General features: G+C 41.6%; 1 protein-coding gene across 8 annotated transcripts in view; it reads left to right on the top strand.

The window, feature by feature from the left end:
• GRIP1 (glutamate receptor interacting protein 1) overlaps window positions 1-26,557 on the top strand; it is a 699,747-nt gene that overhangs the window by 577,426 nt on the left and 95,764 nt on the right. For 2 of the 8 annotated variants that reach the window (XM_033440570.2, XM_033440575.2), the window contains exons 8-11: window positions 12,870-13,017; window positions 14,907-15,076; window positions 21,312-21,467; window positions 22,128-22,280. In XM_033440570.2, the coding sequence (XP_033296461.1) occupies window positions 12,870-13,017; window positions 14,907-15,076; window positions 21,312-21,467; window positions 22,128-22,280 (627 nt within the window). Of the gene's footprint in view, window positions 1-5,432; window positions 6,790-12,869; window positions 13,018-14,906; window positions 15,077-21,311; window positions 21,468-22,127; window positions 22,281-26,557 lie in introns of those variants that run through there. The other 6 variants (XM_033440573.2, XM_049693963.1, XM_049693962.1 and 3 more) reach the window with 4 other exon arrangements.

The raw sequence follows: 26,557 nt of genomic DNA, 5'->3' as shown, positions 1-26,557 counted from the left end.
AGACAGTATGGAGAGTCACAGTCATGAGCAGGACGTACACAGTCCCTGCAGCATGGAGCTTATTACATTTTTTATTTTTTTTTTATTTTTTTTTTTTTTTTGCGGTACGCGGGCCTCTCACTGTTGTGGCCTCTCCCGCTGCGGAGCACAGGCTCCGGACGCGCAGGCTCAGCGGCCATGGCTCACGGGCCCAGCCGCCCCGCGGCATGTGGGATCTTCCCGGACCGGGGCACGAACCCATGTCCCCTGCATCGGCAGGCGGACTCTCAACCACTGCGCCACCAGGGAAGCCCCGGAGCTTACATTATTAATCAAAGAACAATTAATTAAAGAGGTAATTGAACAACTAATTGTTGAATTACGTTTATTAGAAGTGCTGTGAAAGGAAAGCATAGGGTTCTGTTAAAGCGTATAGCAGACAGGTTGACGTGGTTTGCAGGGCAGGGCAGGAATCCCTGCAGAAGTGACATTTGAGCAGAGAGCAGCGGTGAAAGAGGGACCAGGGGAGAGTTAGAACATTCCAGGTAGACAGAACAGTATATATAAGGGGCCAGAGGCAGGAAGGCACACAGTGTTTTTGAAGAATTGAAAGAGGAATAGGAAGCTGGGGCAGAGAGAACAAGGGCTGGTGGTAAAGGAAACTGGTGAGGTAAGCAGGAACCAGATCATGTAGGTCCTTGAAGACTCCGATAATACATTTTACCCTGTTACAGGAAGAGCTGTTGAAAGGTTTTAAGCGTGGGGTTAACATCATGAGATCTGCACTTTTAAAAAATTCGATCTGGATTGGGGAAGTTGGGAACCGTGAGAAGATGAGGGATATATCAGTTGATGGAAGCTTGGACTAAAATGGTGATGATGGATTTGGAAATTGCATGAAATTGAGAACTCTTTAGAAATTAGAATCTAGAGGAATTTGTGAAAGTGAGGGAGAAGATGGAGTTGGGGATGACTCCTGGGTTTCTGGTTTGCCTGACAGAATAAAACGTGAGCCATTCACTAGGAGGAGACATGGAGAAGAATCAGTGGAGTGGGGTGGCCTCACCATTCGCTTTGGGCATGTTGTGTTTGATGGGCTTATGAGATATTCAGGAATTGTGCAAGGCAGCAGTGAAGGATGTGTGCTGGACACATGCATTTGAGAGTGCACATGGTGAGGTGAAACTCTTGACTGCTAAGGAGAGAGAACAGAGGACTGAGCTCATACGCTACAAGCTGTTGTCAACAATCCCTGATCAGCTTTACATGAGATAAGCGTCTTCTTTTCCTCATCATTTTTTTCTGCATAAGTTAGGACCTCATTATGACACAGTCTTGTTAGAAAGTTAAAGTTGTGCCCTAGAAAGTTCTTAATGTGAATGCTTCACGTTATGGGATGAATGTACGACGGTGGGGGACCATCCCTCAAACTCAGCCTTTAAAGGATATTAGTGTTGACATCAAAATATTTGAAGGTCTGAGGGTTTTCATCCCATCTTTTTATATATATATAAATTTATTTATTTATTTATTTATTTATTTTTGGCTGTGTTGGGTCTTCGTTGCTGAGCTCAGGCTTTCTCTAGTTGCAGCGAGCGGGGGCTACTCTTCGTTGCAGTGCACGGGCTTCTCACTGCGGTGGCTTCTTCTTTGTTGTGGGGCACAGGCTCTAGGCACACGGGCTTCAGTAGTTGTGGTGCATGGGCTCAGTCGTTGTGGCTCGCGGGCTCTAGAGCACAGGCTCAGTAGTTGTGGTGCACGGGCTTTGTTGCTCCACGGCATGTGGCATCTTCCCAGACCAGGGCTCGAACCTGTGTCCCCTGCATTAGCAGGTGAATTCTCAACCACTGCACCACCAGGGAAGACCCTGCATCCCATTTTGATAAACAGTAATTGTCTAGAATCACTTTTATATCTAGCAGCTCCCCTCTTCTACCCATTAGTAGGATACTGGAATTTAAATTCAGCTATTGTGTATTTTCATAAAGTTTGTTCACCTTCTCTAATTTTCCAATTCCCACTAGGCTCTTCCTTACTGATATTGCTAGCTCTTTGCAGCGTCATAGATTATCAGAGTTAGAGATCTTTTATTGAAGTCCCCTAATTTTACAGATTAAGAAAATGAGGTCCAGGGGAGATGATGGCTTGGGCCACATGGTAAGTTGGTGGCATAGCTAGGCCCACCCTCCAGACCTCCAAATCTGAGCCCAGCTTAGAATCACACTGTGTCTTCTCTTAACCATGAGTTTACCTTTCTCTTTTCAGAGTTCTGAAGCTTTCCAGAGTTCTGAAGCTTTCCACTTTAAATTTTAAAAGAAACTCATTAATTGCACATTAGGCTCCCCCAAATGTAAATGTTGCATTTGTTGTTCCTTCAAAGCTTTCATGGGGAAAGTACTGCTTAAAGAGAGACTGTTACTCTAGTTTTCCGTTCCAGAGGTGCACCAGAGCAGCTATGAGTATGCTCTCTCTCTCCCTCTAAATTAATGGTGGCAGAAAATATGATACCCTTTTTCTATGCTTCTTAGTGTTCCTGTTCCTATCATTTCTTTCTACAAGAAAAAATTTAATATTAATTCTTCACTATAACTGAAACATTAGAACCAAACATAAGAATATAATGTTTAGGGCTTCCCTGGTGGCGCAGTGGTTGAGAATCTGTCTGCCAGTGCGGGGGACACGGGTTCGAGCCCTGGTCTGGGAAGATCCCACATGCCGCGGAGCAACTGGGCCCGTGAGCCACAACTACTGAGCCTGCGCGTCTGGAGCCTGTGCTCCGCAACAGGAGAGGCCGCGATAGTGAGAGGCCCGCGCACCGCGATGAAGAGTGGCCCCCGCTTGCCATAACTGGAGAAAGCCCTCGCACAGAAACGAAGACCCAACACAGCCAAAAATAAATAAATTAATTAATTAATTTTAAAAAAAAGAATACAATTTTTAATACCTTGACAAATATATAGGCCAGGAAAAAAAAGCATAGCAATATAAGAGTTTATATTTAAACAACTTTCACATATGCTGATAACCTCTTTATAAACTCTGATCTTTAATCCTGATATAATGCTTTTTTTTTTTTTTTTTTTTTTTTTTTTGCGGCACGCGGGCCTCTCACTGTTGCGGCCTCTCCCGTTGCGGAGCACAGGCTCCGGACGCGCAGGCTCAGCGGCCATGGCTCACGGGCCCAGCCGCTCCGCGGCATGTGGGATCCTCCCGAACCAGGGCACGAACCCGTGTCCCCTGCATCGGCAGGCGGACTCTCAACCACTGTGCCACCAGGGAAGCCCCTGATGTAATGCTTTTAAGAAACATGAAAACCTAGTGTGTGTACTGGGTGATGGTTGATAGTGGCTTTATAAAATTTACATCTGCAAATAACTATAAATAGCTGCTTCTTAGAATAAAAGTTCAAGAAAGTTATGTTGGAGGCATAAACTCAAGTGAAAAGGCCTGTCACAGTACAGATTCAACTGGCAACAAAAACTCAGACTTACACTACTAGCTTAAATGTGGTAGAAGTTTATTTCTTGGGAGAGCAAGCAGTGTCTGGAGATACAGTTTCAGGAATCTAAGCATCCCCTATCTGGGAGTGCCATGCCCTTTTCTGCATGGTGGGAGATGGCTCACCAGTTCTGGGCCCACAGTGCAACATCAAGAAAAGGGAAAATGAGGTAGGGGAGCGCACAGCCATTCTTTTTAAGAATGTGTCACATCTCACTCCCCATTGGCTGGAACTTAGTCACATGGCTACACCTCACTGCAGAGGACGCTGGGAAATGTTGTCCTTAGCGGGGCAGCCATTCACTCAGCTAAAACTTAGAAAGCTTATTACTAAGAAAGAAGGAAAGATGGGATGCCAAGGAACAACTCTATTTCTGTCATTTGTAAGAGGTTAAGTTATAAGAAACAAAAAACTTTATTACTTTCATCTGTTAAGCCCAATAAATTTAGACAGAAAACCATGTGGAAGAATACATGTGATTGTCACCTCACAAACCTGTCTGTTAAAACTCCAACAAGTCTATGAGAAATGATTTGGGAAATTAGTCCTTCTAAAATTAGTACTAAAGTTCTATAAAAATAATGTGAGAAAAGGCTCCACTAGGCCAGAGCTCACATGAGGTTCAACCTGAACAGGAAAAGACATTGCAAGGGAGCAAACTCCAGCAAGAGGAGGACAACAGACTTCTGGGGATGGAGCTATAGGCATCAGACTATGTGCACTTGGCTTAGCAGAACTTTGACTGTTAGAGTTGAAAGGGGGAAAGAATCAGCTACCCTCTTGATGGAAGGACAGCTCACGCAGGGCCTGGAAAGACAGCTCACACAGGGACTACAGGACTGACCAGAATTCTTTACTAGGAGGTCCCAGTGAGACAGACGACGTGCAAACCACTGTTGCAGTTGGCCTGGGACCACTCACTTATAAACTCCAAGGTAAGAGTAGGGCAGGACCCTGGGCAGCACATGACCAAGGGAAGCACTGGAGAGAAACGAAGCAGGAAACGAGGGAGAAAGAAGAGAAGCCAGATGATGTCAATGGCCTGAGATCAGGGTGTTAACACAGCAGGGTGAGCAGGACCAGGGAGTTAGGTTTATGGGACAATTGTAGCCATAACACCCGAGAATCAAAAAATCCTCTTAGTGGACTAAGACCTTTGGCTCCTCCCAGCTTTTATTAATGGGACCCTGCCCTGAAATTGACAGGAAGAGGTACAGGCCTTTTAACCTTTTTTAGGACTAAATATTACTAATCATTTAAGAAACATAGTGCGTACAATAATCCTTAGCCCTGGAATATGAATGCGGTTGGCATGACTGTGCTCATCTTTACCTTATTTAAGAAGAATCTTGCTTCATCTGGGACTGAAGATGGCTCTCTCCCAGGGGACTGTTAGCTTCAGGAGTCAGTGCATATTGCCTGAGCTTCAGCGATAGGGATACAGATTTCCTAGTTCACCATATGTGAGTGGTGGCTTGGTGATAAAGATGTACTTGCAGGAAGACAAAGTGGTATTAATGACGTCTCAAACACCAGAGCAGTAGAAAGTCATAAAAATACTACCTAGAGGACCTTCACGATGGTGGAGGAGTAAGACATGGAGATCACCTTCCTCTCCACAAATACATCAGAAATACATCTACATGTGGAACAACTCCTACAGAACACCCACTGAATGCTGGCAGAAGACCTCAGACTTCCCAAAAGGCAAGAAACTCCCCATGTACCTGAGTAGGGCAAAAGAAAAAAAGAAAAAACAGAGACAAAAGAATAGGGACGGAACCTGCACCTCTGGGAGGCAGCTGTGAAGGAGTGAAAGTTTCCACACACTAGGAAGCCCCTTCACTGGTGGAAACAGGGGTTGGGTGGGGGGGAAGCTTCAGAGCCACGGAGGAGAGCGCAGCAACAGGAGTTCAGAGGGCAAAGCAAAGAGATTCCCACAAAGAGGATCAGAGCCGACCGGCACTCACCAGCCCGAGAGGCTTGTCTGCTCACCCGCCAGGGCGGGTCGGGGCTGGGAGCTGAGGCTCGGGCTTTGGAGGTCAGACCCCAGGGAGAGGACTGGGGTTGGCTGCATGAACATAGCCTGAAGGGGTCTAAGTGCACCACAGCTAGCCGGGAGGGAGTCTGGGAAAAAGTCTGGACTTGTCTAAGAGGCAAGAGACCATTGTTTCGAGGGGCCTGAAGAGAGGAGATTCAGAGCACCGCCTAAACAAGCTCCAGAGACAGGCGCGAGGCGCGGCTATCACCGAGAACCCCAGAGACGGGCATGAGACACTAAGGCTGCTGCTGCAGCCACCAAGAAGCCTGTGTGCGAGCACAGGTCACTGTCCACACCTCCCCTCCCAGGAACCTGTGCAGCCCGCACTGCCAGGGTCCGGTGATCCAGGGACAACTTCCCCAGGAGAACACACAGCGCGCCTCAGGCTGGTGCAATGTCATGGTAGCCTCTGCAGCCGCAGGCTCACCCCGCATCCGTACCCCTCCCTCCCCCCGGCCTGAGTGAGCCAGAGCCCCATAATCAGCTGCTTCTTTAACCCCATCTTGTCTGGGCAGGAACAGATGCCCTCAGGCAACCTGCATGCAGAGACGGGGCCAAATCCAAAGCTGAGCCCCTGTGAGCTGTGAGAACAAAGAAGAGAAAGGGAAATCTCTCCCAGCAGCCTCAGGAGCGTCAGATTAAATCTCCACAATCAACTTGACGTACCCTGCATCTCTGGAATACCTGAATAGACAACGAATCATCCCAAAACTGAGGCAGTGGTCTTTGGGAACAACTGTAGACTTGGGGTTTGCTTTCTGCGTCAAATTTGAATCTAGTTTTATGTTTATCTTAGTTTAGTATTTAGAGCTTATTATCATTGGTAGATTTGTTTCTTGATTTGGTTGCTCTCTTCCTTTTTATTTATATTTTATTTCTCCTTTTTCTCTTTTTGTGAGTGTGTATGTGTATGCTTCTTTCTGTGATTTTGTCTGTATAGGTTTGCTTTTACCATTTGTACTAGGGCTCTATCTGACCTTTTTTTTTTTAGTGTACTTTTTAGCACTTGTTATCACTCATGGATTTGTTTATTGGTTTGGTTACTCTTTTCCTTTTTATTTTTTTGCATTACTATTTAATATTTTCATTTTAATAATTTTTTATGTATTTTTTTATGTATTTTTTTTCATTTCTCCCTTTCTTCTGAGCTGTGTGGCTGACAGGGTCTTGATGCTCCAGCCGGGTGTCAGGCCTGAGCCTCTGAGGTGGGAGAGCCGAGATCAGGACATTGGTCCACCAGGGACCTCACGGCCTCTCGTAATATCAATCGGTGAGAGCTCTCCCAGAGATCTCCGTCTCAATGCTAAGACCCAGTTCCACTCAACGACCAGCAAGCTCCAGTGCTGGGCGCCCCATGCCAGACAACTAGCAAGACAGGAACACAACACCACCCATTAGCAGAGAGGCTGTCTAAAATCATACTAAGTTCACAGACACCACAAAACACACCACTGGACATGCCAATCCCCTCCACCAGGAAGCCTACACAACCCACTGAACCAACCTTAGCCACTGGGAGAAGAGACCAAAAACAACAGGAAGTACGAACCTGCAGCCTGTGAAAAGGACACCCTAAACACAGTAAGTTAAGCAAAATGAGAAAACAGAGAAACACACAGCAGATGAAGGAGCAAGATAAAAACCCACCAGACTGAACAAATGAAGTGGAAATAGGCAGTCTACCTGAAAAAGAATTCAGAGTAATGATAGTGGAGATAATCCAAAATCTTTGAAATAGAATGGAGAAAATACAAGAAACGTTTAACAAGGACCTAGAAAAACTAAAGAGCAAACAAAGAATGATGAACAACAAAATAAATGAAATTAAAAATTCTTTACAAGGAATCAAGAGCAGAATAACTGAGGCAGAAGGACAGATAAGTGACCTGGAAGATAAAATAGTGGATATAACTACCGCAGAGCAGAATAAAGAAAAAAGAATGAAAAGAATTGAGGACAGTCTCAGAGACCTCTGGGACAACATTAAATGCACCAACATTCAAATTATAGAGGTCCCAGAAGAAGAAGAGAAAAAAAAAGGGACTGAGAAAATATTTGAAGAGGTTATAGTTGAAAACTTCCTTAATAAAGGAAAGGAAATAGTCAAGTTTGGGAAGCAGAGAGAGTCCCATATAGCATAAATCCAAGGAGAAACAGGCCAAGACACATATTAATCAAACTATCAAAAATTAAATACAAAGGAAAAATAGTAAAAGCAGCAAGGGAAAAGCAACAAATAACATACAACGGAATCCTCATAAGGTTAACAACTGACCTTTCAGCAGAAACTGTAAGCCAGAAGGGAGTGGCAGGACATATTTAAAGTGATGAAAGGGAAAAACCTACAACCAAGATTACTCTACCCAGCAAGGATCTCATTCAGATTTGATGGAGAAATTAAAACCTTTACAGACAAGCAAAAGCTAAGAGAATTCAGCACCACCAAACCAGCTTTACAACAAATGCTAAAGGAACTTCTCTAGGCAGGAATCACAAGAGAAGGAAAAAACCTACAATAACAAACCCAAAACAATTAAGAAAATGCTAATAGGAACATACATATTAGTAATTACCTTCAATGTAAATGGATTAAATGCTCCAACCAAATGACATAGACTGGCTGCATGGATACAAAAGCAAGACCCATATATATGCTGTCTACAAGAAACCCACTTCAGACCTAGAGACAAATACAGACTGAAAGTGAGGAGATGGAAAAAGATATTCCATGCAAATGGAAATCAAAAGAAAGCTGCAGTAGCAATTCTCCTATCAGAAAAAATGACTTTAAAATACAGACTATTACAAGAAACAAAGAAGGACACTACATAATGATCAAGGGATCAGTCCAAGAACAAGATATAACAATTGTAAATATTTATGCACCCAACACAGGATCACCTCAATACATAAGGCAAATGCTAACATCCATAAAAGGGGAAATCGACAGTAACACAATAATAGTAGGGGACCTTAACACCACATTTTCACCAATGGACAGATAATCCAAAATGAAAAGAAACACAAGCCTAAAAAGACACATTAAACATGGACTTAATTGATGTTTATAGGACATTCCATCCAAAAACAACAGAATACACTTTCTTCTCAAGTGCTCATGGAACATTTTCCAGGAGAGACCATATCTTGGGTCACAAATCAAGCCTTGGTAAATTTAATAAAATTGAAATCATATCAAGTGTCTTTTCTGACCACAGCGTTTTAAGACTAGAAATCAAAAAATACCTAGAAACAAATGACAATGAAAACACAACGACCAAAAAAACCAATGGGATGCAGCGAAAGCAGTTCTAAGAGGGAAGTTTATAGCAATACAATCCTACCTCAAGAAACAAGAAACATCTCAAATAAACAACCCAACCTTATACCTAAAGCAATTAGAGAAAGAACAAAAAAAATCCGAAGTTAGCAGAAGGAAAGAAATCGTAAAGCTCAGATCAGAAATAAATGTAAAAGAAATGAAGGAAATGATAGCAAAGTTCAATAAAACTAAAAGCTGGTTCTTTGAGAATATAAACAAAACTTATAAACCATTAGCCAGACTCATCAAGAAAAAAGGGAAAAGACTCAAATCAATAGAGTTAGAAATGAATAAGGGGAAGTAACAACTGACACTGCAGAAATACAAAGGATCATGAGAGATTACTACAAGCAACTCTATGCCAATAAAATGGAAACCTGGAAGAAATGGACAAATTCTTAGAAAAGAACAACCTTCTGAGACTGAACCAGAAAGAAATAGAAAATATAAACAGACCAGTCACAAGCACTGAAATTGAAACTGTGATTAAAAATCTTCCAACAAACTAAAGCCCAGCACCAGATGGCTTCACAGGCAAATTCTATTAAATATTTAGAAAAGAACTAACACCTATCCTTCTCAAAATCTTCCAAAATATAGCAGAGGGAGGAACACTCCCAAACTCATTCTACAAGGCCACCATCAACCTGATACCAAAACCAGAGAAAGATGTCACAAAAAAAAGAAAACAACAGGCCAATATCACTGATGAACATAGATGCAAAAATCCTCAACAAAATACTAGCAAACAGTATCCAACAGCACATTAAAAGGATCACACACCATGATCAAGTGGGGTTTATCCCAGGAATGTAATGATTCTTCAATATACGCAAATCAATCAGTGTGATACACTGTATTAACAAATTGAAGGAGAAAAGCCATATGATCATCTCAGTACATGCAGAAAAGCTTTTGACAAAATTCAACATCCATTTATGATAAAAAGCCTCCAGAAAGTAGGCATAGATGGAACCTACCTCAAAATAATAAAGGCCATATATGACAAACCTACAGCCAACATCGTTCTCAATGGTGAAAAACTGAAACCATTTTCACTATGATCAGGAACAAGACAAGGTTGCCCACTCTCACCGCTATTATTCAACATAGTTTTGGAAGTTTTGGCCACAGCAATCAGAGACTAAAAATAAATAAAAGGAATCTAAATCGTAGAAGAAGAAGTAAAACTGTCACCTTTTGCAGGTGATGTGATACTATACATAGAGAATCCTAAAGATGCTACCAGAAAACTACTAGAGCTAATCGATAAATTTGGTGAAGTAGCAGGATATAAAATTAATGCACAGAAATCTCTTGCATTCCTATACACTAATGATGACAAATCTGAAAGAGAAATTAAGGAAACAGTCGCATTTACCATTGCAAAAAAAAGAATAAAATACCTAGGAATAAACCTATCTAAGGAGACAAAAGACCTGTATGCAGAAAACTATAAGACACTGATGAAAGAAATTAAAGGTGATACAAACAGATGGAGAGATATACCATGTTCTTGAATCGGAAGAATCAACGTTGTGAAAATGCCTATACTACCCAAAGCAATCTACAGATTCAGTGTAATCCCTATGAAACTACCAATGGCATTTTTCACAGAACTAGAACAAAAAATTGCACAATTTGTATGGAAACACAAAAGAGCCCGAATATCCAAACAATCTTGAGAAAGAGAAACGGAGCTGGAGGAATCAGGCTCCCTGACTTGGGACTATACTACAAATCTACAGTAATCAAGACAGTATGGTACTGGCACAAAAACAGAAATATAGATCAATGGAATAGGACAGAAAGCCCAGAGATAAACCCCCACACATATGGTCACCTTATCTTTGATAAAGGATGCAAGAATATACAATGGAGAAAAGGCAGCCTCTTCAATAAATGGTGCTGGGAAAACTGGACAGCTACATGTAAAAGAATGAAATTGGAACACTCCCTAACACCATACACAAAAATAAACTAAAAATGGATTAAAGACCTAAATGTAAGGCCAGATACTATAAAACTCTTAGAGGAAAACATAGGCAGAAAACTGTATGACATTAATCACAGCAATATCCTTTTTGACCCACCTCCTAGAGAAATGGAAATAAAAACAAAAGTAAACAAATGGGACCTAATGAAGCTTCAAAGCTTTTGCACAGAAAAGGAACCCATAAACAAGATGAAAAGACAACACTCAGAGTGGGAGAAAATATTTGCAAATGAAGCAACGGACAAAGGATTAATCTCCAAAATATACAAGTAGCTCATGCAGCTCAGTATCAAAAAAACAAACAACCCAATCCAAAAATGGGCAGAAGACCTAAATTGACATTTCTCCAAAGAAGATATACAGATGGCCAACAAGCACATGAAAAGCTGCTCAACATCACTAATCATTAGAGACATGCAAATCAAAACTACAATGAGGTATCACCTCACACCGGTCAGAATGGCCATCATCAAAAAATCTACAGACAATAAATGCTGGAGAGGGTGGGGAGAGAAGGGAACCCTCTTGCACTGTTGGTGGGAGTGTAAATTGATACAGTCACTATGGAGAACAGTATGGAGGTTCCTTAAAAAACTGCAAATAGAACTGCCAATATGACCCAGCAATCCCACTACTGGGCATGTACCCTGAGAAACCATAATTCAAAAAGAGTCATGCACCACAGTGTTCATTGCAGCTCTATTTACAATAGCCAGGACATAGAAGCAGCCTTAGTGTCCATCGACAGATGAATGGATACAGAAGATGTGACGCATATATACAATGGAATATTTACTCAGCCATAAAAAGAAACGAAATTGAGTTATTTGTAGTGAGGTGCATGGACCTAGAGTCAGTCATACAGAGTGAAGTAAGTCAGCAAGAGAAAAACAAATACCGTATGCTAAAACATATATATGGAATCTAAAATCTAAAAAAAAAAAAAATGGTTCTGAAGAACCTAGGGGCAGGACAGGAATAAAGACGCAGACGTAGAGAATGGACTTGAGGACACAGGAAGGGGGAAGGGTAGACTGGGACGAAGTGAGAGAGTGGCATGGACATATATACACTACCAAATGTAAAATAGATGGCTAGTGGGAAGCAGCCGCATAGCACAGGGAGGTCAGCTCGGTGCTTTGTGACCACCTAGAGGGGTGGGATAGGGAGGGTGGAAGGGAGACGCAAGAAGAAGGGGATATGGGGATATGTATACATATAGCTGATTCACTTTGTTATACAGCAGAAACTAACAAAACATTGTAAAGCAATTATACTACAATAAAGATGTTAAAAAAAATAACTACCAAAAATATACAGTGTTGAAAAGTGAGATGACTCAAAGGCTTGAGGTCATAATATATCAATAATAATAATATTCTATGCGTATAGCACTTTATAAATTAAAAAATGCTTTAACTATACCTTGATTTCCATTGTAGTAAATGCTGAGGAAAAGGTACCATTTTCTAGGTAAGCAAGCAGACTTAGAAAATTTTAGTAACTAGTCTATGATACCATGATATCTTCTTTTACACAAAATATTGAGAAAAGAAGAAATAAGTACAGGTGTTATAAATCCATGTCCAGGCCTCTTTCCTGTGTGATCTCTGCCTCTTCTAAGCTTTAAATGCCATCCATCCATAGTAGATGCTAAGATGTTTATTGAGTTAATTAATTTTTTAAACTTTTCTCAAGACACCCAGTGTGTGCCAGGCACTGTGCCTAGTGATGGAGAGGGCATAAAGGTACACAAGACATCATCCCAGCTGACGTGAAGCTTAAGTGTTAATTGAAGAGATAAACCCGTGCACATATTACCATAATACAAGCTCGATAGAACGGGTGTCCTAAAAGATGCCCTAAGAAGTTACCACGCACTGGACGTGGGGATAGTACACGGAGGGAAATCTAAGTTTCGGTGATAACGTTAACAGATCAACATCAGACTCAACATTCTCCACCTTTTTCATGTGTCTGTTTGATTATTTATTCTGTTTTGTTTTATTTTCTGAAATTTGTTCTTCCATAGATTCTGTGGCGACAGCATCCGGACCACTACTAGTTGAAGTTGCCAAAACTCCTGGTGCCAGCCTTGGTGTGGCCCTGACTACCTCGATGTGCTGTAACAAACAGGTCATTGTCATAGACAAAATCAAATCTGCAAGTATCGCAGACAGGTGAGTGTCGTAGAAAGTGCCTGCTCTTCAAAACTGCATGTGTGGCAAAATATGTAGAGATATATTTATATGTGTATATACGTGCACATTTGTAATACCTACACATATACACACACAGTAAAGAAAGAGCTCTTCTACCAGTTTATGCAAGCTTCATATACAAAACAAGTTACTGTTCTAGCGCTTAAAAATTCACCTACCTTTTCAGCCACCCCATCATGTAATGTTGCTTCACCCAAATGTTTGGTGTGGCCTTTAGAAATGGGAAAAAAAGTCAAGCAACTCAGCACATTACCTACTGTGTCCTAGGGTAATAGCCCGTTTTTGGTTTAGGGTAGCTAAGCAGATCTTTATTATGTGAACAATTAATCCTGCCACCATACAATCTTATTCCTTTTTTCTGAAATAAATAAAACAACATTTTAAAAATGATACAATCTTGAAAGAAAGGCCCTCTACCGTCATAGTATGTTAGTCTTAGCGTTTCACCATTTTCAAGGGTCCCCGAAAACATCATTCATTCCCATGACAGTAAAAACGCAAGATTTTTATCCTGGACTCTTCTTCCTAATTAATATTTTAGACTTACAAGAAGGGGAAAAAAAGACTACCTTACCACCTAAAAAATTATTTTACGGCTTCTGGTAAGAAAACCCCCAGCTCATAGCTGAAGCACTCCAAGTGCCTCCACGTGGAATTTTCTTTTTAGATGATTGAAATGCTTTTGTCTTGAGAAGTAGACTCTGGTCACCTTGGAAATGTTTAAATCTATTGGGTTGGCCGAAAAGTTCATCTGGGTTTTTCCATAAGATCTTACAAAAAAACCTGAACGGACTTTTTGGCCAACCCAATACTTGACTACCCAATCTCCCTTCATGTTTCCAGCCCTCTTCTGCCCAGGCCCTGGCCCTGCCTGGGGAACCTCTGACGCCGATGCACCTGTGGCCACCCCTGTAGTGGTCAATCTACAGCTCCACTGTGCTGTTACCTACATTCAGCCCTTTAACAGTAATGGCCACTGACCCACGGGTACTCTCCCATTCAACGGTGCAGGATGCTTTCATTTTCTCCCTGTTTCTTTCCCATTTCGCAGCAGGTAAGCAGTTTAAGCAGCTGTCCACTTGACTGGTACCTCGGGATGCTGACTGCTGTGTTTGCTGTTCTCAACTCATCCAGTAGCCAGTCTCTTGAGTTCAGCAAGATGTAGCAGCCAGCCCCTCCCCATCCCAGCTACCCCCGCGCTCCACTCCCCACGAAGGCCTCCTCTGACTACTCTTTGACTTCTGCATAATTTCCATCATCATCAAGAGCTTTTGTACTAATAATTGTTTGACTCCAGAAAAACAAAATAAAACAGAGTAATCAAGCACTGGTGATCTGGGAGCTTGAGTGAGACAGTTCTGAGCAAGCACTGGCTGAATCTTTCCCCAAGTTATTGCCACTAACACAGAAAATAGTTGTAAATGACCCTATTCCCATTCTGTGAGTCACATCTTAACATTCTGAATGTTTACCAACTCACAGATATAAAAACCTATGAGGAAAAATCACAGAAAAAAGTCAAAGGGAAACATTTTCCTGTTCTTCCCTCCTTCCTGCTCACTTCCCCTCAACTTGCAGCATCACCACCCCCCAAATAATATATTTTTTATGAAGGACAAAAGAAAAACATCCCCTTGAGTTTTTCTCTATATTCTACAAGGTTTTACATTCCTCTTCTTATCCAAGGAACTTAACATCTGAGAGGCGGTGTTTCCTATAACATCCAAACGATTCCTTTTTTTTCTTAAGTAAGTGAAAACTGTGTGAAGTTTTGACTATGAGGACATGAAAGTTGGAATCCAGGGAGGACGGCACGCCATTGTAGTGAGACTTTCTCCCTTCCGTAGATGTGGTGCTCTGCATGTGGGCGATCACATCCTGTCCATCGACGGGACCAGCATGGAGTACTGTACGCTCGCAGAAGCAACCCAGTTCCTGGCCAACGCCACCGACCAGGTCAAGCTTGAGATTCTTCCCCATCATCAGACCCGCCTGGCCCTGAAGGGACCTGACCATGGTGAGAGGATCCATCCGGATAAATCTGTTATCCTCCCCTTGCAATGATTGCTTCTCCAGCAGTTAGAAAGCAGGGAGATGCTGAGTTTAATTCTGCCTCTGTCATTTCTTTTCAAAACAACAGGTGATCTTTGTTTACTCTTCATCTTCCAAATCCCTTTTCCTAAGCCACAGGTATTTTACTTGAAACCCCCAAATTGAGGAAAGAAACGTTGTTTGAAATAGAATTTTCAGGCTTGTACTATTTGATTTTTTTTTTTTAAAGCCTTTGGTGCAAATTGAGTGTGGAGGGAAGGGAAATAATTTGACTTCTTGTTATTCATATTGAATTTCCACTCTGCTTAAAGGACAGTAAAGGCAAATAGTAAAACTCCCAGTTTTCAATACTAAAGTGGGTATCATGCCAGACCCTTCAAATATTGGGGGAGGTGGGTGGGAAGAGTTGCATGAGGGATGACTTTCTCTAGATTTTGTCTGTTCGCCAGAGTAGTTTTTTTCTTAGGATGGAGAACAATCTTTCTGACCAAATATTTCTCCTGGGAGTATCAGAATATTTCACTACAGTTATGCAGTAACAAGTGTCAACTGAGAGAATCTGCATTTTCACTGTCTTGAAGCTCACAGATCTGTTCGCTGAGCATTTATATACCATCCCACCTAGGCATCTTTAAATAAAACCCAGTGCAAGAAAAAGGACTTTGAGCCCAAAATCAAATGAAGAAAGACTCTCCAGTGAGGTCTCTGTTCCAACCCTCCTCCCTCCTTTTCCTTAAACCAAGCACCCTCCATTTTTATTCTTTGAAACCAATTCCTCGAAGCCTCACTAATACTATCAGGGCTCCCTAAAGGCGAAGGACACATTTCTGTATGTTTAGTTAGCAAGAGAAGAATTTTCTCTGGAACCGCAATTTTGCGTATGAGGAGGTCATTTGTATCCTACGTCTCCAACCTTCTAAAACACACTGCACTTTTCCACAGTTTAGAAAAAAAAGAGGTACAAAATAATTTTCATACTGAATGAGTCAGCTGGATACAACCTTTTTTAATTAAATGGAGCTTAGACAGCCCTGGAGCTAATGAAAATCTCCAGTACAGCATTCCCTTTATCAGATTTTAATTTTACACATTGGAGTTGGAGAAATGAGGCAGCCGAGGCAGTTTATGAAATGCTGCCTCATTTGAATGGAAATGATAAGGGGGTGCAGTTCATGGGAACGTTCCCTTCCCGTCAAGGGGCCATGCGGGCCTTTCCCGCTCACTGGCTGAGAAGGGAGATTTCTAAAAGCATTAGGTTTCTTCTAAATTAATCTGAAGTCACCACTGGATTTGGAGCACAGTGGGCACAACAGTGCACACTGCCCAGTGCTTTTTCAGCATGAGATTTCGCTTGGTAAATTCTGGTATCGGTGAATCAGGAAAGTGAACAGACCCTATAAAAATGTCATTGTCTTCAGCAACCTCATTTTTCCCACCTTTTATTTGCCCTGTATACAAATCATAAATAGTTCAAAGAGTTTCCACTCATGAAATATTAAATATTTTTACCTGCCAAGACAGTCCGAGAAGATGAATTTATATACTAAAATGGATGGAGACCAAAAATTAATTTTTCTTTTCTTCACTGTGGAAAACCTGACATCATTTGTGATTTTGCAGGGGGGTAAAGGGCTGGTCATTTTAGTAATTCTAGCTTCTGTTTTTGACCCTGTCATCCACTTTTGTTGAAAATTGTTCACCATCTTCTTTATCTAACATACAGACATCTCCCTACATTTTACATTAAAATCAGACTTGTATTTCCAAGAAGAAATAAATATTGGCTCTTAAACATAATTAAATCCCCGTTAATCCTCAAAAACGTGATTGTGTTTATAATTCTCAAACTTCTGTTTGGGTATGTAGTGGTGTTGTTTTGCATAGTTTTACCCTTTTACTACAAGAAAGTTCTGGTTATTTTTTCAAAATCTCTGATCCCTAAACAGCATGTCTCTCATCCCATAGGTGGATGGAGATATAACATTTCCCAGATTTTGCTTAGCAACAAAGCATTCAGGAAAATATAGCATTCAGGGAAATATAGAAATGGGCACATCAACCAGGAATAGATTAACTGTGCCTTTTGCTGGGAAGTAGCAACATTCAAAAAGCCAACAAGAATGGGTTTTTTAAAGAGCTCAGAAATTGTTCCCACTGAGGGTCTTTGGGAGACATAGTCATGACTGGAGGAAACTTTGTAAAAGAGTTTGGAAAAGAAAATGGGAGCAGAGTCATGAGGTTCTATACATTCAGTACCAGGAGGACTTCCATTTCTGAGCCCCAGGAGCAACCACCAGAGTAGCTGTTGCCTACACCCTTGGACTCCTGGACAGGACAAGAGGGTACAGTTAGAGAAGAGAACAAACAGAAGTACCTTCCATATCAGATACCTCAAGATTTCAACAGCCATGTCACCATGGAATGATAGGAAAAACATTATATTTTCCTTGCTGTTTATCTGTAACAAAGGACTTAGGAACACACATAGGAAGAGGCAGTGGAGTATGGTGGCTGAGGGCATCAACTCAGAGTCAGACTTTCAGCACTTTAATTCTGGCTCCACCACTTGGGAACTTAGCAAGTTACCCAACTTTTCTATACCTCAGTTTCTTCATCTGTAAAATGGGTATTATAATAATACCTACCTCATAGGTATACCGTGAGTATTATCTGAGATAATCCATGTAACAGCACTTAGCACAGTGCCTGGTATATAGTGAGTACTCAGTGAAGGCTGACTGTTATTATGTTATTAAATGGGAGAATATAAATGAATGTTTTTTGCAAAATGAAAGAGCATGCCAAAAATGTACCATCTAGGGCTTCCCTGGTGGCGCAGTGGTTGAGAGTCCGCCTGCCGATGCAGGGGACACGGGTTCGTGCCCCGGTCCAGGAGGATCCCACATGCCGCGGAGCGGCTGGGCCCGTGAGCCATGGCCGCTGAGCCTGTGCGTCTGGAGCCTCTGCTCCGCAGCAGGAGAGGCCACAACGGTGAGAGGCCCGCGTACCGCAAAAAAAAAAAAAAAAAAAAGTACCATCTAATTTTTAAACTAAAATACTTGCCTAACATATGAGTATTAAATACACCACCATAAAACAGAAGAGATTTAGAGTGCACGTTCAAAATAGGCTATAGCTGTCTTCTCTGGCCTACATTGTTTGTTGAACGCCTTTTGCATTCATTATCCACGGCATGCAGTTTTTTGCATTATCAAATATAATTTTTGTCTCAATTATTTGATGTGTATGAATATTTAGTCCCCAGTAGTAGTTCAAAGTCAAAGTAAATGTGATGACCTACATTTAACCTGCCTGCCACAAATGGCACAGTGCTAGGCATACAGTAGGTGCTCAATAGCTTTCTTATTGTGTTATCAATTGGACTTGACAGTAATCAAAAATGCCCAGTAATTTTCAAAGCACTCCATAAAGAACTGGGTCGAAAAGTGAGTGTAGAATTCTGAAGTTCACTCACTGTACCTCATTTGACAATATTTTACAGAGCTCAATAGAATGGCTGTGGGTAGATGAGCCAGACCCAGCAATGACTGCATCTTGCTAAAAAGTCTTCTGGTACACCCTAAAGTAGAATGCGGATGGTTAAAGAGAATCCATCAGGGACTTCCTGGGCAGTGCTCTTTATCCCAAGGAAACTGCTGCTGCAATGTGGACAGTGTGGACATGGACTCTCTGGCCGATATTCCTGTTCATTCATGCATGCATCCATTCACTCATTCATCAGTCATTGTATACCAGACACTGTTCTAGTTGCCATGATACCTCTAGTGAGCAAGACAAGCAAAGTGATCCCTAGTCTCATGGAATTTACATTCCAGTATAGAGGGAGAAACATTAAAAGTATATTAAATAAATAAAGCCATTTCAGACAGTAATAAGTGGTATGAAGAACATAAAGCAGCAGTGGGATAGCATGGGTGGGAGAGGGCAGCTACTACATCCAAGGAGGTCAGAACAACTCTGAGGTGGTGGTACCTGAGCTGAGACCTGAATGATTGTAAGAAGCCAGCCATGAAAACAAGGGGGAGAAGAATATTAGAGGGAGGAAGAACAGGAAGTGCAAATGCCCTGAGGCAGGAAGCAGCCTGGCTTGTTCTAAGACAAGACAAAAGACCAACATGGCTGAAACAGGCAGTGATGAGGAGAGTGCTAGGGGATGAAGCTGGAGAGATAAGTAGGACTCACTTTTTTTTTTTTGCCGTACGCGGGCCTCTCACTGTTGTGGCCTCTCCCGTTGCGGAGCACAGGCTCCGGACGCGCAGGCTCAGCGGCCATGGCTCACGGGCCCAGCCGCTCCACGGCATGTGGGATCTTCCCGGACCGGGGCACGAACCCGTGTCCCCTGCATCGGCAGGCGGACTCTCAACCACTGCGCCACCAGGGAAGCCCAGGACTCACTTTTGATTCTGTTTGTAATTGTAACCCATTGAAGTACCTTAAATGGGAGTCACATGATCTAACTTGTATATTTGAAAGATCATTCCGTATTGTGGATACAGAGATGAACCAGGGAGCCAAGTTGGAAGATGAGGAAGTGATCTAGGTGAAGGAGATGGTGGCTTGAAAGTAGAATAGTGGAGAGGGAGATGGAACCCAAACTAGAAACAGCAGTGGATAGAAGGAAAGGGCCAGATGGTTTAGGGTTACAAAATTATGGTGGCCAGAAAAGTGTGCTGCAGATTCCTGAAATATTCTCTAAACTTAAGTGCCCAATGAGTGAAATTTGTTGAGTGATAGATACATCTGTTTCCTTTAAAAATGATTCATTGGCAAGTAGATAGAAAGTAGACAGAATCAATGCTATTAATGAAGGGTCATTGGATTTTATTCTGTGTACGAGCATCGTGCTAAGCACCTTAGGTACATAGTTCTCACAGCTGGCCTGTGCAATAGATGCTTTCATGATCTCCACTTGACCTATGAGGAAACTGAGGCCCAGAGAGGTTGAGTAACTGGCCAGGGTCATATACAGAAGATGGGCTGCAGCCGGAACAGAAACTCCGCTTGGCCTCAGCCCATGGTGATCTGTCCACACTAGTGCTTTTGTTCCATGTACTGTCTCATTCCAGAAAGGCTGTGAAGTGGCCAGTGAGGCTGATATCACGGATGGTATAATCTAAACTCTTATGTAAATAACCCTCCTTTAAATACTTACAGAGTATTTGACCTCACTACATGAATAGATACTGCAAAGTCATTCACATGTAAGGCATCTAACCTTAGAATCATAACAGTAGGAGATAAAAGTTCATATTTTATTTTTCATTTTTTAAGATACTTAAATGAAAATTTTCATGTCAATATAGTGACAAACATAAAAGTGCTTGTATTTCAGAACACTGGGTAGAAAATCAAATCTAAACAATATTGAAATTAGAATGGAAATATGATATACAAGTTTTTGAAAATAAAGGGGACACCAGAATTTTGAAATTGACTTTATTAAAATTTCATGGCATCTTAAGGAAATACAAAGTATTTGAAATACTTTAATAATTAAATATCTCTTTCAAATGTAAATACATCTTTTAAAAATACCCCCAGAATTATAAAATATATTGAGACTTTTATCTTCTGATTAGAGTATAAATAAGATCCTGATAATGATAGATGATTAGAGTGGTTTATTGTTGAGAAAAATCAAGCTCAAGTGGTGAATAGTAGTGTAATTAAAATGTCAGAGCAGGAAGTTGTGATGTGTGACTAGTAAACCCCTTGAATCAGGAGCCAGTGTGATTTATCGCTCCTTCTTTCCTTCTTCTCAAAACAAGTGCTACTAACTGGCCAAGATTTGCAAATCTTTAATTACTAATCTTGTGCCATAGATCTTTGTGGGGTTGGCTTTTAAGTTAAAAAAAATGTTTTTAATCTCTGCTGTGAAGCACAGGGGGAGATTAGAAATGGATTCAATAGTCATCTTAAAAGGAGAAAAAATGGGCTGGGGAAAGACATGCATTATTCTTGCGAAGATGAAAAGTTACCATCCCTGATGTTAATCATCAGTTTTGCTGACCACTGAGAAAAGGGCAAAGTCAATATTTTTTTTTTTTTGCAAGCAGCTTTCATTTTTTTGTTACACTTTTTATTTGTGCAATTCAAGTTACTTTTTCCTCTTTTTTTTTTTTTTTGGTTCTTTGTTTGTTTGTTTGTTTTTATTTCTCATCATCACTTCATATGGGCAGTGAAAATTCAGAGGAGCGACAGGCAACCTCCCTGGGATTCCTGGGCCAGCGACCACTGCAGTCTTCACACCTACCATCACTATAATACGTACCACCCAGACCATTGCAGAGCGCCAGCCCTGACATTCACGAAAGCACCTCCTCCAAACAGCCCTCGTAATGTTCCAGGCTTTCGCCTCCTGGTCTTTTACTTAAATTATATTCTTCTCACCCCTTCCTCATCTGATTCATACCATTTTTGGTTTCATGGGTGTGGTGTGCTTTTCTTTATGTAGTAGCAACTTATCATTTCTGTCATCTCTTAAGTCCTTCTTTTCCATCAGAAAGCATTTGTTGTTAGGAAAGGATGTAAAGGTTCCGAATGCTTTATGTGTGGCCAGGAAATACCAATGCAGAATAGTATATACAGTACAGTTTTCTCAGACCTTATTTGTGTATATGGAACCACTTGTGAAATTCATGTCAGAAAATATCTATGAAAATGAGGTTATGTATTTGATACATTGAGTTGTTGTTTATGGAGAAACTTGTTTTAATGTTTACTTTTTTGTCTAAAGCAAAATTCATAGAGCCTCTCCGTGTTGCATTATACTTATGAAGATCAGCGCTGCTCCTCAGGCACTTCCGGGCCCTTGTAACTCAGATTCTAAAGCGCTGTCTCCATGGCTCCTGAGATCTGGTCTCTTATTGGTTGGGGTACCTACTAGCCATTGCTGTGCCTCTTGTGTGTCTTTCTATATTGTTGCTGGTTGGCAGGTGTGGCAGGCTCACACCCCACCTGAGAATGCTCTGTGCCAAGTCCTCACTCTTTTACAGCAGCTTTGTCTTCATCCTTCTCTCCTACCTCCACGAGTGCATACAGCCTGAGTTCCCTGAACATGGGCACTTTGCCTCGAAGCCTCTACTCCACTAGCCCACGTGGAACCATGATGAGGAGGAGGTTGAAAAAGAAAGACTTCAAAAGCTCACGTAAGTGAAATGTTAGCCAGTGACTTTTGGCCTGGAGGAAACGGGTGGGTCTGTTGGAGTCTTGGATATAAGGAAACCTGCGGGAAGAGTGTTTCACAGGTAGACGCTAAGCAGCTCGCAGCCCTGCGCCAAAGACCATTGAAATGATCTCTCTTATCGACAAGGTAATGATTGCACCAAATACGGTTTCAGACTGAATTTGTTAGTTCATTCTACCTTTGCCTACAAGTTTTTTTTTTTGAGATCTTTTTCTTGCTCTTTTGATCTGATAAAATAACCAAAGATGTGATTTTTTTTCTTTACGACTCCTTCCTTATATTCTGGGTGGTTTTGGACATGAAATCTTTGTTCTTAGTTTCTTATTCACTCTAAAGCAATTCTTTGAAAACTAGGTCCCCCTTTTGATAACTATAAGAGTTCCATGCAGTTGTTTAATATTCTTATAAATTTCATACTAAATTATATTTCATGAACCTCCCCCTGCAAGAAAGGCAATGATAAGTTTAAACACGCGTTTTCAAACTCTATCTCATTCCCCTTGAATGTGCCTTTTCAAACTGTATGTCACTCCCCAAGATTCTAATACTTTCCCCAGGAACGTGCCCCACTGAAAATCTCTGCCCTAACATATATCTGTTACTCACGCCAGCGTTAGGAAGATTGAAGGATGCTCGTCTTTACAACAAGCATCCTAAGGTCCAGGAATTTCGACCGTGATTCTTAGAAATATGACCTTCTGGGACAGCCAAGCACATTATAGATTAGGCAAGACTAGGAAAATGTGGTTGGCTGCTTGTTTCTGGATAGCTGGTTGTACGTGTAAACAAGAAAAGGTGGTTGAATGCCTTAGGGAAGAAGGGAAGAAACACATCACTCCTAAATTTTTCTTTTGTGGTGATGGGAGGGCAGAATATAATCTCTCATCATAATCACATAAGTTTTAAAGGAAGAGAACACCTATCTCTCCAACCAGATCTAATCATAGTCTAGAGAGGTGTGAGTATTTCTTGTTGTTTTTGGTGGCCATGATTATGATTCCTGTAAAGAAGCTCAAAGAAGATGGGATCTCTTCCTGTGCTTACCATGGGGATAAAGAAAGGACCACTCTTAAGTTACCTAAACAAAACCAAACCCAGGTACTTCAAGACTGGTGTTAAAGAGAAAATGTTCTTGTGAGGAAGGGTGGTTGGATCTATTGGCTCTTCAGCTGGTTTGCCAGAGATTCGTCTTCAGAGGTGGGTCTGTGGCCAGGCCTACCAATGCCACCATCAGTGTAGGAGACCGGCCATCACCCGTACTGGGACATGGTCTCTTCATGTTATAAGAACCTGAGGTTTCCTTACAAGGAAAACCATCGCAAACCTCCACTGTGGTGTATTCATGATATTGACGTGCATATCCCTTCAAATAGAAGATTTGTCATCTTTAGTATAGGTAAATAGAAGGAAGACTGAGAACAAGGAACTCCTAGAGCCTCATATGTTTCTTAGCTGACTCGAGAGAGCAAATTATTTACTCATGGAAGAAATGAGTTGAAGGCAACATAGTGAACTGGTTATGAGCATAGCCTCTGGAACCAGGTTGTGTGGGTTCTCATCCCAGTGTCATTAATTTCTAGCTCTAGGACCTTGAGCAGATTTTCTAAGCTCTCTGTACCTTGGCCTTCTTAGCTACAAAGTGGGGCTAATTATAGTATTTACCTTATTGGGTAATTGTGAAGATTATATGAAAATGTGTATGTGTGTGTGTGTGTGTGTGTGTGTGTGTGTGTGTGTGTGTGTGTATTCTCATCACTGAAAGGAACATGCAGGACAAGAAATACATTCTAGACTATATATTCATATATATATATATATGATATGTTCATATATATGTATGAACAATGATATATTCTCATATAATCTTCACAATTACCCAATGAAATAAGAACTATAATTATAAATACACTATATATATATAATATATATATGCTAGAACAATACTTATTAAATAGTAAGCACTATTGAAGTAAGCACTAGTGTTTGCTATTATGATGCCTATATCTGAGATGTTAACACTGCTTTCAAACTTAGGCATTTTTCACATGGTTCCACTTTGACATAATACATAGGTTGAGTCTTCCATTTAATGCCTCAGGATTTGTGGTGGATATTTTTATATGAGATTTTTTACATAAAATGCCTTCTTGTGCAACACTGCTTACTGAGAGAAAACAGACTAACAGCCCTCAGCAGGGAAGAGCAATTAAAACAGATGCATTCATGTTCATACTTCTGCTTTAATGGCCAAACATTTGTTTGTGTGAGGTAAGACTGCTGTCTTGATTAAGGATATTAGTGACTACAAATAAATGATAATCTATTTGGCTATCTCAGATGATGTTTACACATTTTAAAGTTTTTTGGTTTTTGGGTTTTTTTTTTTTTGGCTGTGTTGGGTCTTTGTTGCTGCATACAGGCTTTCTCTAGTTGCAGCAAGCAGGGGCTACTCTTCGTTGCGGTGTGTGGGCTTCTCATTGCGATGGCTTCTCTCTGTTGTGGAGCACAGGCTCTAGGCACACGGGCTTCAGTAGTTGTGGCACGTGGGCTCAGTAGTTGTGGCTCGCGGGCTTTAGAGCTCAGTCTCAGTAGTTGTGGCGCACGGGCTTAGTTGCTCCTGAGTCATGTTCTCCAGGCTTGCTCTCATGCCTCTGCACCTCTGTATGTGCTGTGCCCTCTGCCACTTTAGCCCTTCCCTTGTTTTTTTGTTTTTTTTTTTGCGATACACGGGCCTCTCACTGTTGTGGCCTCTCCCGTTGCGGAGCACGGGCTCCAGATGCGCAGGCTCAGCGGCCATGGCTCACGGGCCCAGCTGCTCCGCGGCATGTGGGATCTTCCCAGACCGGGGCACGAACCCATGTCCCCGGCATCGGCAGGTGGACTCTCAACCACTGAGCCACCAGGGAAGCCCCTTTCCCCTTTTTTTTTTTTTTTTGATATTTACTTATTTGGTTGCACTGAATCTTAGTTGCAGCAGGTGGGCTTCTTGGTTGCAGCACATGGGTTCCTTAGTTGCAGCAGGTGAAATGGGGGTGGAGGGGGAGAGCAAATGATGATACTGGGAAGCTGAGGTTGAGAAGAATGTTATTTAAGGAATTCTTTTCAAATGGCTGGATCTTTTCAGTCTTGTAGGAAAGACTCAGGAACAGAGCATAAGGGAACATGAGACTGGATGGGCAGGAGAAAATGAACTTATGAAGGATCCTGCGTAGTCTGCTAGAATTAGAGATTTTGTTCTCTAGGAAATCGGGAGCCATTAAAAGATTCTAAACTGGGGGGTGACCTTTGCATAGTAGAAAAGCCCCTTGGGAGCAATTTGGAGCTGTTAGCAAAAGATAAGGGGCAAGGACACTGGTTGGAAGCCTATGTAGTAATCTCTACTAGCAGTGATGAGGCTCTACTCTAGGAGAGTAGAGAAGTTGGGGCCTCATCTTAAACAAAGTTAATCTGGCAATGATATGCAGAAAGCACTGGACATGAGGGGACCCAGAAACAGGTATATTAGAATAATTGGAATATGAATTGAATGCAATGAAAGTAATGAGAGCCTGAATTAACGCATTGGCGATAAGAAGGGAAAAGAGGATTTATACAAGATATATTTTAGTCATCATCCTGGGAGAACTTAGCAACTGATTGGATTTAAGACAATGAGTTGTTGTGAGTCAAAGGTTACTTTGAGATTTCAAGCCTGAAGGACCATCAACATGATGGTCCCATTCATAGAAATAGTGGTGGCAAAGAGAAAGAGAAGATGATTAACTCAATTTGAAGATGTTGAGTTTGAGGAGTCAATGAGACATCCTTGTGGATGGGACATCAAGGAAATGCATCACTGGAGCTTGAGAGAGTCTAGAGAGGGAGACACGAGAAGATACATGAGAGGTCATATTACAGGTGCGCTGGAAGTGAATGGGGGAAAGAATGAGAGTAGAAAACACTTAGGACAGAACCGTGGTCAGCTCTATGTTTGGAGTGCAGAAGGCAAAGGAAGTGGTAAGGGCTGGAAAAGTAAGAAACTAAGAACAAAGCTTCATCAAAAGTAAGAGAGGCACTTCAGGAAGAAAGGGATAGTTCCCAAAGCCAGTTGCTGCAGAGTGGTTAGAGAGGACGAGGCCATTGATTTTGGCAATCAGGAAGTCATCCTCACGAGAGTAGTTACAGTAAAGAGTGAAGGGAGAAGTCAATTTTAAGCAGTTTGGGAATCAGTACAAATCTATAGAGAAAGGTCAGAAAGCT

Source organism: Orcinus orca, chromosome 11 (genome assembly GCF_937001465.1).
Source record: "Orcinus orca chromosome 11, mOrcOrc1.1, whole genome shotgun sequence".
Lineage (NCBI taxonomy): Eukaryota > Metazoa > Chordata > Mammalia > Artiodactyla > Delphinidae > Orcinus > Orcinus orca.
The sequence above is the reverse complement of the archived record's forward strand: the minus strand, read 5'-3'. Positions and strand labels throughout refer to the sequence as shown.